The 15,209-nt window shown below is 42.4% G+C and overlaps 1 protein-coding gene across 1 annotated transcript in view; it reads right to left on the bottom strand.

Annotated features, from left to right (window-relative positions):
• neb (nebulin) overlaps window positions 1-15,209 on the bottom strand; it is a 68,649-nt gene that overhangs the window by 41,981 nt on the left and 11,459 nt on the right. The window contains 43 exon segments of the mRNA XM_063887631.1: window positions 48-152; window positions 252-455; window positions 543-854; window positions 940-1,047; window positions 1,283-1,387; window positions 1,538-1,741; window positions 1,819-2,130; window positions 2,221-2,328; window positions 2,442-2,546; window positions 3,295-3,498; window positions 3,610-3,921; window positions 4,006-4,113; window positions 4,450-4,554; window positions 4,641-4,847; window positions 4,943-5,254; window positions 5,352-5,459; window positions 5,553-5,657; window positions 5,744-5,950; window positions 6,127-6,438; window positions 6,532-6,639; window positions 6,730-6,834; window positions 6,920-7,126; window positions 8,331-8,642; window positions 8,739-8,846; window positions 8,936-9,040; window positions 9,131-9,337; window positions 9,704-10,015; window positions 10,105-10,212; window positions 10,318-10,422; window positions 10,518-10,724; window positions 11,047-11,358; window positions 11,490-11,597; window positions 11,783-11,887; window positions 11,989-12,087; window positions 12,200-12,307; window positions 12,416-12,613; window positions 12,709-12,822; window positions 13,182-13,289; window positions 13,389-13,493; window positions 14,052-14,150; window positions 14,245-14,349; window positions 14,440-14,547; window positions 14,642-14,743. Coding sequence (XP_063743701.1) covers window positions 48-152; window positions 252-455; window positions 543-854; window positions 940-1,047; window positions 1,283-1,387; window positions 1,538-1,741; window positions 1,819-2,130; window positions 2,221-2,328; window positions 2,442-2,546; window positions 3,295-3,498; window positions 3,610-3,921; window positions 4,006-4,113; window positions 4,450-4,554; window positions 4,641-4,847; window positions 4,943-5,254; window positions 5,352-5,459; window positions 5,553-5,657; window positions 5,744-5,950; window positions 6,127-6,438; window positions 6,532-6,639; window positions 6,730-6,834; window positions 6,920-7,126; window positions 8,331-8,642; window positions 8,739-8,846; window positions 8,936-9,040; window positions 9,131-9,337; window positions 9,704-10,015; window positions 10,105-10,212; window positions 10,318-10,422; window positions 10,518-10,724; window positions 11,047-11,358; window positions 11,490-11,597; window positions 11,783-11,887; window positions 11,989-12,087; window positions 12,200-12,307; window positions 12,416-12,613; window positions 12,709-12,822; window positions 13,182-13,289; window positions 13,389-13,493; window positions 14,052-14,150; window positions 14,245-14,349; window positions 14,440-14,547; window positions 14,642-14,743 — 7,098 coding nt within the window.

Below are 15,209 nucleotides of genomic sequence, written 5' to 3'. Positions count from 1 at the left end.
GGAATCCAGGTTGCTGTATCACAATGAATACTTAATTTCTCACGTACCAAACTGTAGTTGACATTGTTTGCTTTGGCTAGAAGAACATCCATAGAGTCAGGCATGATGTGGATCTTGGTCTTCTCGATGTTCCAGGCGTCAGAATATGCTTTCTGTGGTCATAAAAAAACCAACAACATGAGAAATGATTACATTATGAACACTGCAGATATGTATTTTGATTATGACATAATTGTAATGATATTCCATACCTTGTTCATGACCTGGTTATTGGCCTTAGCCAACACCAGGGACATGTCATCAGTGGTGAGCTTGAATTTGAAGTTGCTTGGGTGTTGACGATACTTCCTCTCATTCAGAGCGTCACCGGCTTTCTTTGCCTTCTCAACATCCAGTGAACCTATTGGCACCCATCCGATACCCTGCATCATCCTGAAGTCCTCCTTGTACACAGCCTGGACACAACAAGAAATAGTGTAATATGGTCCAACATGTTCCAAAAATAAACTTTCTATAAGATACATTTAAGGATTCATACTCACATCACTCCTGATGGCATATGTGCGTCTGGCCTGGACCACATCGTTGGAGTCAGGCAGGCAAGTCCAGTTGTGGAGGCGGGTGATGTAGTTGGCGTGGTTGACCTGGATCTGGTTCTTCTTGGCCAGCGCAAAGGCGATCATGTCCACAGGGAGGTTGAACTTGGTCTTGGACTTGTTGAAGTCCTTCTTGTACAGAGCGTCACTGGCAATCCTGGCTGAGTTCAGAGCCAAGACGAGCAGAGGATCGTCCTGGACGCAGCGAGCCCCGATGTGGTGGCCCACCTGCTTACGGTATCCTTCATGGTACTTGTGCTGGAAGGAAATGTAATAGATCCATGGTTACATGTGCAGTGATAAATATATGGAGACGGTTTTTTTAAAAAGTCCCACAGCTTACATCACTGGCAATATCCCTGGTCTTCTTGGCTGCGATGATGGAAATGGCATCGTTGCGCAGGTCATAGCCCTTCTTCTTGGAGTCTTCATTTGCCTGCTTGTACTTTTTCTGTAAACAAACACAAACAGCCACCATTAATATGTAAATTAATTTCCAATTCAAAGTAGGTCTGAGTTATAATAAGACACAGATGTGTTCAAACAAAACACTATTCTAATGAATATAGCATATTGTAACCCTGTTTAGAAATGTTAACTTAGATAACATGAATGACTATTATCATCATATAATCCTTATACTGTATTTAATTGCATAACCATATTATGTTTAATTTCTCACGTACCAAACTGTAGTTGACATTGTTTGCTTTGGCTAGAAGAACATCCATAGAGTCAGGCATGATGTGGATCGTTGTCTTGTCATTGTTCCAGGCGTCAGAGTATGCTTTCTGTGAACATGAAAAATATATATTACCTTATACTCTGCAAGAATGCATTTTAATAGAAGGAGAAGTTTTCATAATATCAGTGTAAGAAGTTAAACTGAGCCACTTTGTATACATTAAACCCTATTGATTACAGGATTGATGATTCCATACCTTGTTCATGACCTGGTTATTGGCCTTAGCCAACACCAGGGACATGTCATCAGTGGTGATTTTGAATTTGAAGTTGCTTGGGTGTTGACGATACTTCCTCTCACTCAGAGCGTCACCGGCTTTCTTTGCCTTCTCAACATCCAGTGAACCTATTGGCACCCATCCGATACCCTGCATCATCTTGAAGTCCTCCTTGTACACAGCCTGGATGCAACAAAAAAAAGGTGTAATACAGTTCATAGTAAACTTTCTATAAGATACATTTAAGGATTCATACTCACATCACTCCTGATGGCATATGTACGTCTGGCCTGGACCACATCATTAGAGTCTGGAAGACAAGTCCAGTTGTGGAGGCGGGTGATGTAGTTGGCGTGGTTGACCTGGATCTGGTTCTTCTTGGCCAGCGCAAAGGCGATCATGTCCACAGGCAGGTTGAACTTGGTCTTGGACTTGTTGAAGTCCTTCTTGTACAGAGCGTCACTGGCAATCCTGGCTGAGTTCAGAGCCAAGACGAGCAGAGGATCGTCCTGGACGCAGCGAGCTCCGATGTGGTGGCCGACCTGCTTGCGGTATCCTTCATGGTACTTGTGCTGGAAGACAATTGAATAGCAAAGATCCATGGTTACATGTGCAGTGATAAATATATAGAGACGATTTAAAAAAGAAGTCCCACAGCTTACATCACTGGCAATATCCCTGGTCTTCTTGGCTGCGATGATGGAAATGGCATCATTGCGCAGGTCGTAGCCCTTCTTCTTGGCGTCTTCATTTGCCTGCTTGTACATTTTCTGTACAAGGAAAAGAAAAACATTTAAAACATCTTCAACATCTTCTGAAAAATGGTTGTGTACCAATAAAAATGTCGCTTAAAAGCTATCACCACTCAGAAAACGTGACTCACCAAACTGTAGTTGGATTTGTTTGCTTTGGCGAGTTGAATATCAATGGCATCAGGCATGACATGGACGGTTGTCTTGTCTTTCTCCCAGGCTTGAGTGTAAGCTTGCTGTAGTTCAAAGTAAAAACAAACAAAAGTATGTTTCAATAATACAAAATGTAGAACTATTATATAAACAGCTGATGACACTAGAATACTCCTAACTTGTTGGACTTGTTAAATCTAGTAAAGTGGAGAATGTTTTCAAGTCGGCAGGAACTTTTTCTCACTTTTGCACATGTTCAATTGTGCTCAAGATTACATTGAATAGATCAAAACTACACTGAATAACTTCATCACATTTCCTTTCTACATGCAGGGGCACAAAACAAGCTTGTACTTTATCAGGGTTGTTGTTTGCATTGATCTCTAAACCTTTCAAATGATGGGCTATAAGAAAATCTCATATTTAAGGCTGAATTTCTCTATGCAGATGATGTGATGATATTTCTCAAAGAGCGACGGACACTACAACACTTTCTTTTAACATAAAATAACAATTTTGGAGACATTCAGGATATACATTATATTTAAAACAATTGATTGCAAGTCTGTTACTTTAAATGTGTCCAAAATAAGCCAATTTAATATTTTGAAATTGATAGAACTTCCCAAAAATGGCATGAAAGTTAGAATTCCTTTTCGATTTATTCTATTTAAAGTGTTGTCTTGCTTTCCTCTGTTTAAAAAAACTGAACAAACAACATAATAAAAAGTACTTGGTGCAACAAAGAAATAAAATAAGTCACTCTACAGTTAAAGACAACCTGTTAAGTTGCAGGAACGCATGCATAAAAAGAAACTGCATAGAAAATACCTTGTTCATGACCTGGTTATTGGCCTTAGCCAACACCAGGGACATGTCTTCAGTGGTGAGTTTGAATTTGAAGTTGCTTGGGTGTTGACGATACTTCCTCTCATTCAGAGCGTCACCGGCTTTCTTTGCCTTCTCAACATCCAGTGAACCTATTGGAACCCATCCGATACCCTGCAGCATCTTGAAGTCCTCCTTGTACACAGCCTGGATGCAAACAAAGGGTTAAAATGGTCAAAGATATTTCTCAAATAGGTCCTAATATGCTCATTTTCAGGTTCATATTTGGGCCTGTTCATTATTTAAGTTGATACTCACATCACTCTGTATTTCATATGCACGTCTGGCCTGGACCACGTCGTTGGAGTCAGGCAGGCAAGTCCAGTTGTGGAGGCGGGTGATGTAGTTGGCGTGGTTGACCTGGATCTGGTTCTTCTTGGCCAACGCAAAGGCGATCATGTCCACTGGCAGGTTGAACTTGGTCTTGGACTTGTTGAAGTCCTTCTTGTACAGAGCGTCACTGGCAATCTTGGCTGAGTTCAGAGCTAGCATGAGCAGAGGATCGTCCTGGACGCAGCGAGCTCCGATGTGGTGGCCCACCTGCTTACGGTATCCTGTGTGGTACTTATGCTAAAAAAGAGTTGAGGGTGAGTATATCACAATTGATATGTACAGTTGTATACAGTTGTATCAAATATCCACACAGACACTTACATCACTAGCAATAGTAGTGGAAGATTTGGCAGCAAGGACTGAAATGGCATCTCCACGAAGATGATGGCCCTTCTTCTTGGACAGCTCATGGTCCAATCTGTACAGTTTCTGCAGAGAGAAAATATATACATTTTCACTAAGGGAAGCACATCTACATCTTTACTTTCAAATGAATAAACTAATGCTCCAACAGGAAGTAATATAATCAATTCAGTGTATTACCAAACTGTAAAACAAGGGAACACCCTGCTAATCTAGCTCAGACTCGAAGCAAACAGTATTTAAAATATATGATTACTCTCGAAATGGAGATACCATTCTGTTTACTGGTCCCAACCATTTCCTTTTGGCAACATCCATACTTCTAGTGTTGTTTGTTTCCATAACAGACCCTAGAAGGATCTCAAAAAACATGTGTAGAAACATTAAGGTATCACACTTTACCTCACTGACGTTCCTCTTGTTTGCTTTGGCAAGAACAATGTCCATAGCATCAGGCATGATGTGGATCGAAGTCTTGGCTTTGTCCCAGGCAGTGGTGTAGGATTGCTAAAACAAAACAAAAACATTTAGGTGACATAGACGCTAAAGTAGACCCATTTTTTAAACTTTTAACGGCAAATCCATTCTAGCACCTTATTCATGATCTTGTTGTTGGCGGTGGCCAGCATGAGATCCATGGAGTGCATGTCTTTGGTGAATTTGAAGTTACTGGCAGGCTGACGGTATTGGGGTTCGCTGAAGATACGGCCAGCTAGTTTTGCTTTCTCAACATCGATCGATCCAATGGGGACCCATCCTGATCCCTTAACGAAGCTTTCATAATCACTCTTGTACTGGTTCTGAGGGGGGATGACAACAGATGCAGGTCAATGTTACACTTTGGATGGAAACACTTGTGTAAATAGATATTATTTAACTCAGACTCTCCACGTACATCACTGGCGATGAACTGCATGTTACGAGCGAGTTGCAGGTTCATGGCGTCGGGCATCACAGTGTAGTGTGGGTTGGACTGCTTGTATCCAGCATAGGTCTGAACACGTGAGGCGTGTTTGGCCTGGGTCAGACTCATCATGTCCACTGGGGAGTGATACTTCAGCTTGGACTTGTGGTAGTCCTTCTTGTAGTTCTTGTCGCTCTGCAGTTTGGCCACCTGCATGTAGTGGACCAGCAGGGGGTCGTCCTTGATGCTGCGGAAGCCGACATGGTGTCCTCTGGCCTTCTCGTAAGCCAGCTTGTACTTGTACTGAGACATTAAACACATACTTTGTCATTAACACGCACAACACTGTTTTTTAGTTTTAGCAGATGGATTTCACACAGGATGTTTTTTTATAACTTACATTACTGGCAATCCTGGTTCCAGACTTGGCAGCCAAAATTGCGATGGCATCTCCTTTGAGGTGGTAGCCCTTATTGGCCATCGCCACAACACCGGCTTTGTAAAGTTTCTGTTTGGATAAAAGTAAAATACAACAGTGTTCACATACACAAACCAATATACAATTAGAAGTTGATTCAACAGCTTCAAGGATTCCTCTTACATTGCTCATGTTGAGGGCATTAGCCTTGGCCAGGATGATCTCAGGAGCATCTGGCATGACGTGGACGCTCAGCTTGTCCTTTTCCCAAGCTGAAGTGTATGCTTGCTGTAAGATCAGAAAAACAAATGAATGATGATAATAACTCATTCTTAGTGGCTGTTCACTCTACAGTACTGTTCACCATGCTGCACCTTGTTCATGATCTTGTTGTTGGCAGTAGCCAGAGTCAGATCCATGGAGTCCATCAGCTTGCTGAACTTGAAGGTGGAGGGGTGGGTGCGGTACCTGTTGTCACTCTGAATCAGACCGCCAAGTTTAGCAGTCTCAACTCCAATTGAGCCGATAGGGATCCATCCAGTGCCTCTGACAAAGTTGTTCCAATCAGACTTGTAGTCACACTGAAAACACATAATTCAGACAATAAGAGCTGGGAAAGAACCTCCCTCTGGAGGGAACACAGGGATTTTACACTTTGCAGACCCTTGACATGCACATAAACCTATAGAACACACTACAGGAAAGGGAAAAAAACCCCCAAAAGCATTGTAGGGCCCCTTTAATGTTTCAAACTTACATCACTAGCTTGGGTAGTCATGGTGCGAGCGAGCTTCAGGTTGATTGCATCAGGGAGGAGAGAGTAAGTGTGCTGGATCGATCTGTATCCAGCGAAGGTCTGAACACGTGAGGCTTGTTTGGCCTGGGTCAGACTCATCATGTCAACTGGGGAGTGGTACTTCAGCTTGGCCTTGTGGTAGTCCTTCTTGTAGTTCTTCTCACTCTGCATCTTAGCCACGTGCATATAGTGGACCAGCAGGGGGTCGTCCTTGATGCTGCGGAAGCCGACATGGTGTCCTCTGGCCTTCTCGTAAGCCAGCTTGTACTTGTACTGTAAACAGTGAAAGAATACTTGTTTAACTTGCATGTTGGGTTTCAGTAGGTTCACTTATTAATTGGGTACAGGAATGTATTTTCAACTCACGTCACTGGCAATTCTAGTTCCCAATTTGGCGGCCAAAATCGGGATGGCGTCTGCTTTGAGGTTGTGGCCCTTATTGGCCATCTTCATAACATCAGCTTTGTAAAGTTTCTGTGAAAACATATACAGTCAGATGAATATAATAGGAATAAAACAAAAGTATGACTGGATATAAATGTATACTGTGATGTAATGTCTTACGTTGCTCATGTTGAGGGCATTAGCCTTGGCCAGGATGATCTCAGGAGCATCTGGCATGACGTGGATGCTCAGCTTGTCCTTTTCCCAAGCTGAAGTGTATGCTTGCTGTAAGATCAGAAAACAAATGAATGATGATAATAACTCATTCTTAGTGGCTGTTCACTCTACAGTACTGTTCACCATGCTGCACCTTGTTCATGATCTTGTTGTTGGCAGTAGCCAGAGTCAGATCCATGGAGTCCATCAGCTTGCTGAACTTGAAGGTGGAGGGGTGGGTGCGGTACCTGTTGTCACTCTGAATCAGACCGCCAACTTTAGCAGTCTCAACTCCAATTGAGCCGATAGGGATCCATCCAGTGCCTCTGACAGAGTTGTTCCAATCAGACTTGTAGTCACACTGAAAAGAAACATAAGTAAATTAAAGAATGATGAATGTTAAATATCTCCTAAATTGTTTTGCAAAAAGCATTCATCTGTTGATGATTTTGTATGTATATTACCAAATTAAACTAATGAAGTTTTATCTTGACCTATACAAATACATCATCATGTTTTTGTGGATTAAATAAAGCAGGAAATGGAAATACTTCCACGACATTGTTAATGAAAATATTAACCATTCAAATTATTGTAAACTTTTAGGTAATTTATTTTAAATTAAGTTCATTTTACTTTTGTTTATTATTATTTTTATTATGTTAGAGCACTTTTTAACTCTGTTTGGAAGGTTCTTTATTAAACAACCGTATTATTAATGGGGATGCACCCATTGAAAAAATGCCTATCCCTTTAAGAGAGAGTGGGGGATACGTGTGTGCATGTGTGAGAGCGAGAGAGAGGTTGAGCGAGCCATAATAAGTTTCTGGAAGTTAACGGGAGTAGCAGCAAGTAAAACAAAGTCACAAATATAAACGACGGCCTCCTAAGAACACTGAATGATGGATTTAATTTACCGATCCTGCAGACACCCGCTACACGGGGCGGAAGTCCTGCAACATGCAGTGGGCAGCAGCAGATCGCACAGAGGAGAGGAGAGGAGAGGAGAGGAGAGGAGAGGAGAGGAGAGGAGAGGAGAGGAGAGGAGAGGAGAGGAGAGGAGAGGAGAGGAGAGGAGAGGAGAGGAGAGGAGAGGAGAGGAGAGGAGAGGAGAGGAGAGGAGAGGAGAGGAGAGGAGAGGAGAGGAGAGGAGAGGAGAGGAGACGCCCCCCTTTTGACTTTAAAGTTACGGCAGACCCACAGTCACTGTTCTAATCCTTCAAAATGATGCCCTGACTTCAGATTTATTCCGTCAGATATAAAAACAACGACGCTAACGTGACTTCTCCCGGTCACGTAGCAAAACACAAACATCGGCGCCTGCCATCGGTGATGTCACCTTATCTACTGATGTCCTGCGGTGCAAATAGGGCTAACATCGGCCGATAACGATGTCTGACCGATGTATCGGTGCATCCCTAATTATTGATATTTACTCTGGAAGGAGACTTCAGAATTTTTGCCTCTGCAGACCATTTACATGCACTAAAACCTACAGAACACACTACAGGAAAGGGAAAACCCAAAAGGGCATTTTAAGGCCTCTTTTAATGTTTCAAACTCACATCACTTGACTGGGTGTTCATGGTGCGACACCGCTGCACGTTCAAGTTGTCAGGCAGGAGCATGTAGCCTTTAGGGATCTTCCTGTAGCCGGTGAAGGTCTGAACACGTGAGGCTTGTTTGGCCTGGGTCAGACTCATCATGTCCACTGGGGAGTGGTACTTCAGCTTGGCCTTGTGGTAGTCCTTCTTGTAGTTCTTCTCACTCTGCATCTTAGCCACCTGCATGTAGTGGACCAGCAGGGGGTCGTCCTTGATGCTGCGGAAGCCCACATGGTGTCCCTTTGCCTTCTCGAATTCTTTCTTATATTGGATCTGAAAAAGAAAAAAGGAGTTTATAGACATTACTGATTTTTTCAGTTAGATGGAAATAAGTGCATTGGTTGTTGGGTAGATTTTTGATATACATACATCGCTGGCAATATGTCTGCCACGCTTGGCGTGCAGGACAGAAATGGCATCAGGCTTCATGTCGTATCCCTTGGCAATATCTTCCAGCCACTTCTGCTTGTAGTGACTCTGTGGATAAAACATGGAAAAGTGTTAACATTTCTGCATATTGGGCAAATAAAACATGGTCTAACTTAATGAATATGATGTCCTCTTACCTCGCTAAGGGTCTGGGCGTTGAATTTAGCCTGAAGGAACTGAGGGCTGTCACCCGGCAGATTATAGGTGTGCATGAACTTCTCTCCAGAAGCTTTGTATGAAGACTAGAGAGGAAGAAAACAAGTCCATCAATAATCAACACCTTTTGGAGTTTTGAAGGCATTGCTTTCTCTATTATTGGGAGACATTCTTACCTGATCCATGATCTTGGTGTTGGCCATGGCCAGAGTCATGTTCATGGCATCAGTCTTGCTGGTGAATTTGAAAGAGCTTGGGTGCTGGCGGTAGCCTGTTTCATTCAGGGCTTTTGTGGCAGTTTTGGCCTTCTCCACATCAATAGAACCAATAGGGATCCATCCGGTGCCTTTGGTGAAGTTGCTGTACTCTGACTTGTAGAGATTCTGTGGGTTTAAAGAGAAGAAGATGTTCAGGATTTGACTTATTTGTCATCAATGTGCTTATTGCTTTGCTAGTTTCCAAAGATCCATTGACTTTATTTAAGTGCACCAGAGGGGATGACACTGCGTGAATTGTTCTTTGCAATGGACACCTATGGGCCACCAGTTTTAAACTGAGCTATCTGGCGGCTTTATTTGCACTTCTTTGTATATATTTACAGAAAGCTAATGTGTGTTCACGGTACATTTGCATGAGGGGCTTTTTCTGTTTTCTGTTCTTTTCCGTTTCCAGCTCCACACGGATCCTCAAATGCATGCTGATTGGTCATGGACATCTACAAACTGTATGGGTAAGAAGGTAAAACATACATCACTCTGAATCTCCATCATGGTGCGACACCGCTGCACGTTCAAGTTGTCAGGCAGGAGCATGTAGCCGTTAGGGATCTTCCTGTAGCCGGTGAAGGTCTGAACACGTGAGGCTTGTTTGGCCTGGGTCAGACTCATCATGTCAACTGGGGAGTGGTACTTCAGCTTGGCCTTGTGGTAGTCCTTCTTGTAGTTCTTCTCACTCTGCATCTTAGCCACGTGCATGTAGTGGACCAGCAGGGGGTCGTCCTTGATGCTGCGGTAGCCGACATGGTGTCCCTTTGCCTTTTCATGAGCCAGCTTGTATTTGTACTGTAAAAAAAAAAGACAAACATTAGGCATGAAAAGCATTATCGAGTTCATTATCGATTCAAAAGGTTTATTATTGCCACATTACTTACATCACTGGCGATGTTGGTGGACAATTTTGCCGCAGTAACGGAAATGGCATCTTCCTTCACGTGGTGTCCTTTGAGCAGATCTTGACGATGAGCGTAGGTGTAGTAATTCTAAATAAAATGATCACAGGTGTTAGGTTACAGGATGACAAAGTCATTTCTAGATACTTTTTCGCACAAATGCTGGATAATACTAGATAAGGATGTGCCACTCACCTTGCTGATGTTGACAGCGTTGTATCTGGCTTGCATCAGTTCAGGGACGTCAGCAGGGAGATGGTAGGTGTGCATAAACTTCTCTCCACTGGCCTTATACTCTTTCTGCAAAGAGACAACAAAGACATTGTTTTGTCTATTCTGGGAAGGGATTGAAAGACTCAAGTCATGTGATATATATATATATTGCTTCTTCTCACCGCGTTCATGATCTTGGTGTTGGACTTGACCAGCATCATGTTCATGGAGTCTGAGGTACTGGTGAACTTGAAGGTGTCCGGGTGCTGGCGGTACTTTGACTCATTCAGAGCTGCTCCAGCCACCTTGGCTTTTTCCACAGCAATGGAACCAATGGGAATCCAGCCAGTTCCCTTCACTGAGGTCTCATAGTCCATTTTGTAGTTAACCTGTAATCAGACAAGTGAAGTATGCTAAGTATCAGACCTGAGAAATAGCTATTTTAGCCAGGATATTAAGGTTTCATCCTCATATATTACTATTATATGTTGGGAAAGATGCTTTAAATTTTATGTAACTATTTCAATTACTTCAAGGTAGTGTGACTCATACCATTTGGTTATGCTTTCTCTGAAAAATGTTTGAAACTGGGTCATGAAGTGAAAAAATGAAATATGAAATTAAACCAGAATCTTTGAATCTTGAAAAGTGCCTAAAAGGAAAATGAGTCTCACATACACAAACTGTTTGGGTAAAAAAGTGAGAACATACATCACTCTGAATCTCCATCATGTTGCGGCACCGCTGCACGTTCAAGTTGTCAGGCAGGATCTGGTAGCCGTTAGGGATCTTCCTGTAGCCGGTGAAGGTCTGAACACGTGAGGCGTGTTTGGCCTGGGTCAGACTCATCATGTCCACTGGGGAGTGGTACTTCAGCTTGGCCTTGTGGTAGTCCTTCTTGTAGTTCTTCTCACTCTGCATCTTAGCCACCTGCATGTAGTGGACCAGCAGGGGGTCGTCCTTGATGCTGCGGAAGCCCACATGGTGTCCTCTGGCCTTCTCGTAGGCCTTCTTATACTGGATCTAGAGGTAAAAAAACAGCATATAGCATCTTTATTATTCAGCTTTTACAATCATATATTGCAATAAGATACACACTTTATCTGGCACAGAGGAAACGTTTGAGTGAATTTAGCACAGTTCAAGAAACTTACATCACTGGCGGCATGTCTGGCCTTTTTGGCGGCGATAATAGAGATAGCATCGGGCTTCAGGTCATAGCCTTTAGCAATCAACTCCTCCCAGGCATACTTGTAAGTGTTCTGGAATGAGAGATTACAGATATAAACAACAACAAAAACAGAGGAACACACTTGGCACACTAAATTATATGTCGTAGCTTACTCTTTAGGTGCAAATTATCCTAAATTACAACCAAAAAAGGTGTGCTATTAGAACATGTGGGTATATAAATTAAACTGGTGATCCCTCAGTATTCAATTCTTACCTTGCTGATGTTGTAAGCGTTGCACTTGGCCTGCAGGAACTCAGGGACATCAGGAGGCAGAGAGTACTTCTGATGGACCTCCTCCAGACCTCTCTTGTAGAACCGCTGCAAGGCAAAAATAGCAGACATTATATGTGCTGCACTTACTGTAAATCAAACCACAGACAACCAAGGTACAAATAAAGAGAGGAAGACAGTAGACTCACATCACTCCTCATAAGCTGGTTCACTTTGGCCTGCATCATGACGGGGTGATCGTCGATAGAGGTGAAGGGGATGGTGTCCGGGAGCTGTCTGTACTTTCTCTGTAGGAGAGAAGTAAATTACACTAGTAAGAAATACTTCCATAACATGTGATGAAACTTACACCTTTCAAAGAATGCATTCGGGAAAGAAGCGGTGCTGTTGTGCTCGTACCTCACTAAGGATATCACCAGCTTTCTTATTTTTCTCCACCTCCAAAGAGCCCCAGGGGATCCATGCAGAACCCTTGGTGTAGCTGTTGTAGTCCGACTTGTACTCATTCTGTGATGCAGGGAAAAAGAAAGGCGTCAATGAATACATTCAGATCTCATACTAACCATGCAACAGGGCGTTTTGTATTATGATAAAAACAATAGAGTCTGAACTTACATTGCTCTGGATGATGTTGGACTTCTTGGCCAGTTCCAAAAGGATGCTGTCGGGGGGCAGGAAGTAGTGGGGGTTGATGCTCCTGTACCCGGCCATGCTGGCAATGCCCTGGGATTTCTTGGCCAAGGTGACCGACATCATGTCCAGTGGAGAGTGGTACTTGGTCTTGATCTTTTCATAGTCCTTCTTGTATTCACGCTGTGGAGATATCAGTAAGACATTGAGCTCTTTACTCAGCTCTTCTCAATGAATGAGAAGGGAAATGTAAGTAACTAAACAAGATGATGACTTACTTCACTCTGGATTTTGGCCACGCGAACAGAGTGCAGGATCTTGGGATCGTCATTAATGCTGAGGGCTCCCACCATCTGGCCCTTGTTCTTCTCATACGCCTTCTTATACTTGACCTGCGGAGAAGAACACAAGTGGATCATTAAAGAAACTGGAGCAATGAAATGTACAAAGCAAGCTAGAAATACTAAAATCAGAAACGTTAAAGAGGATAATTTAGCATATTTTCAGGTTTCATATTTGTTTTTTGTGCCTCTCCATGCTTTAATGTTCAAAAAGCTCTTTATCTTTCTCATACTGCCTGTGCTGCAGCACCTCTTTTCACCCTCTGTCTGAAACCAGAGTCCAGTTAGCTATCAATTTTGAAATATTAGCCTTAGCAGACCATTTACATGCACTAAAACCTATATAAAATTACACAGGAAAGGTAAAAAGAAAGAATAATAGAACCTCTTCTTTGTTGTAAAATACTTACATCACTGGCGATGTTGGTGTGAGCGCGGGCAGCAAGGATCGAGATGGCGTCGCCCCTGACCTCAAACTTTTTGGCTTTAGATTTCTCCCAATCGTACTTGTAACAGTTCTGTAAAGAGAGAATAATGCCATTCAAGAAATGAAAAAGATATACCAAACATTAAAGCAATTCAAGTTCGGTTATCAGTAGAGAAGAGTAGTTACTTACATCACTAAGGTTGAAGGCGTTGACTCTGGACTGGATGAAGAAGGGATAGTCTGGGGGCAGATTGCTTTTGAACTTAGTGTCCTCGTACTTGGCCTTGTAGTTGATCTGCAGAAAGAACAAGGTGATACAGTTATTTTTATAAGAGTGTGCAGCTGTACAGTTACTTCCAACACAAGACGTTCAGGTCATTTTGATTTTCCGTCACTGGAGGGCAGCAGCGTTTGCTGGAATCTATCCGAGACATATTGACTGTCCCTTTCCCTGCCTCCCTCTGTGATCACAGGGTTTATTCTGGGCTAACTGAAAGCTTGTTGCTATTTTTACTACAGAGAAAATGGCTCTCCTGTTTCCATGGTGCCCAGAGAAAGACTACGTGGATGATTGGGCACATTTTAAGGCTGATATGCATGTGAAGGGGAATTTAATCTAGCCAATTAGCTAACAATCGAGGCGATAAATAGATGTGACAAGGATGTAAAAAGAAACGTATATAATTTCTGAGCAAACAGTGAGTAACATCCCCTTTATGGGATGAACGGACTCAATTTCAATTATTTTCATGATTTTTTGGGGCAACCAGTGCCTTCTGTTTGTGCTAATTTCCATTTTTTTATATATTTTTTAATCAGGATGAGTGGAGGATGTGTGTGCAGTCATACGTACGTCACTCAGCTGTTTGGCGTTGATGGCGGCTTGAAGCTGAACTGGTGAATCCGTCACCTGTGTAAATTTCACGGTGCCCGGATGTTGACGGTAAACTTTCTACAAACCACACGGAAGAAAAATTGTGTAAGTGACATATATTTACCAAAATAAGAGAGCTGTGAATCTGTTTGAAGTGGTGCATACTACTCACATCATTACACTGCTGGAGCTTCTTATTGACTTCATATTCAGGCGTCATTGTTTGAGGGTAGAAGCATCTTGTCTTGATGTCTTCATAATCGGATTTGTATTGTTGCTGCAGGATGAGAAAAAGTGGGTAAATTGCAGGAGAAAGTCAATCAAGTGTATCATAAACTCTTGCATCACTGATTTGAGTTAGACTTACCTCACTCTTCATTTCCTCCATTTTCTGGCAATGAAGCATGTAAACATCCTCATAGCTGCCGATGTAGTGACCCTTCACCTCATTTTCATACTTCTCTTTGTAACGTGACTGGAGAACAAAAGGGAAATGCATGAGAATCAAAGTAAATGATAAAGTGATATCACAGTTAGTTTATGAAAGTATTCTGACTCTTTATTCTTACATCAGTGAACTTTTTGAGTACGGAATCCATCTGAAACTTGGGCGTGTCACAGTAGTTGATACTTGAACCCCTGGCCTTTTCATAGCTGGATTTATATACTTTCTGCAGGGAAGATATGAAACAGATCATGAACAACAGAAAATAGCATATCAATTATGATCAGTAACTTCAGAAATAAAACAAACAGGAACAGCTGAACAAATCATCTGTCCATGTGACTCACTAACGAGCTGCCAACAACCCGTCAGAAGGACTGGTAACTTGATTCAATTAGATCAATTAACTCCCTGTGGGTGAAAAAGTACTGCAAGTGTCTTCCACATGGATTAATTCGCACTGCTAATATGGCAATCCACTTGTGTGACAGACACTTTGTCTACCACCCACACAACTTTCTCAATCGTTTCAGCAGTCACCTTTCAGTCTAACGAGAGTAATTGCTAAATTAATGCAAGCTACATTTTTGTCTCAACAGAGAACAGAGATTTTGATGAAACAGTACCTCCAAATAATTCAGGAACCACTATTGAGATGTGTTTGTGAAAAAAATTCAATTATCTTTAGCAGA

Source organism: Eleginops maclovinus, chromosome 7, assembly GCF_036324505.1.
Source record: "Eleginops maclovinus isolate JMC-PN-2008 ecotype Puerto Natales chromosome 7, JC_Emac_rtc_rv5, whole genome shotgun sequence".
In the NCBI taxonomy this organism is placed as follows: Eukaryota; Metazoa; Chordata; class Actinopteri; order Perciformes; family Eleginopidae; genus Eleginops; species Eleginops maclovinus.
This window is presented reverse-complemented; position numbering and strand designations above follow the sequence as displayed.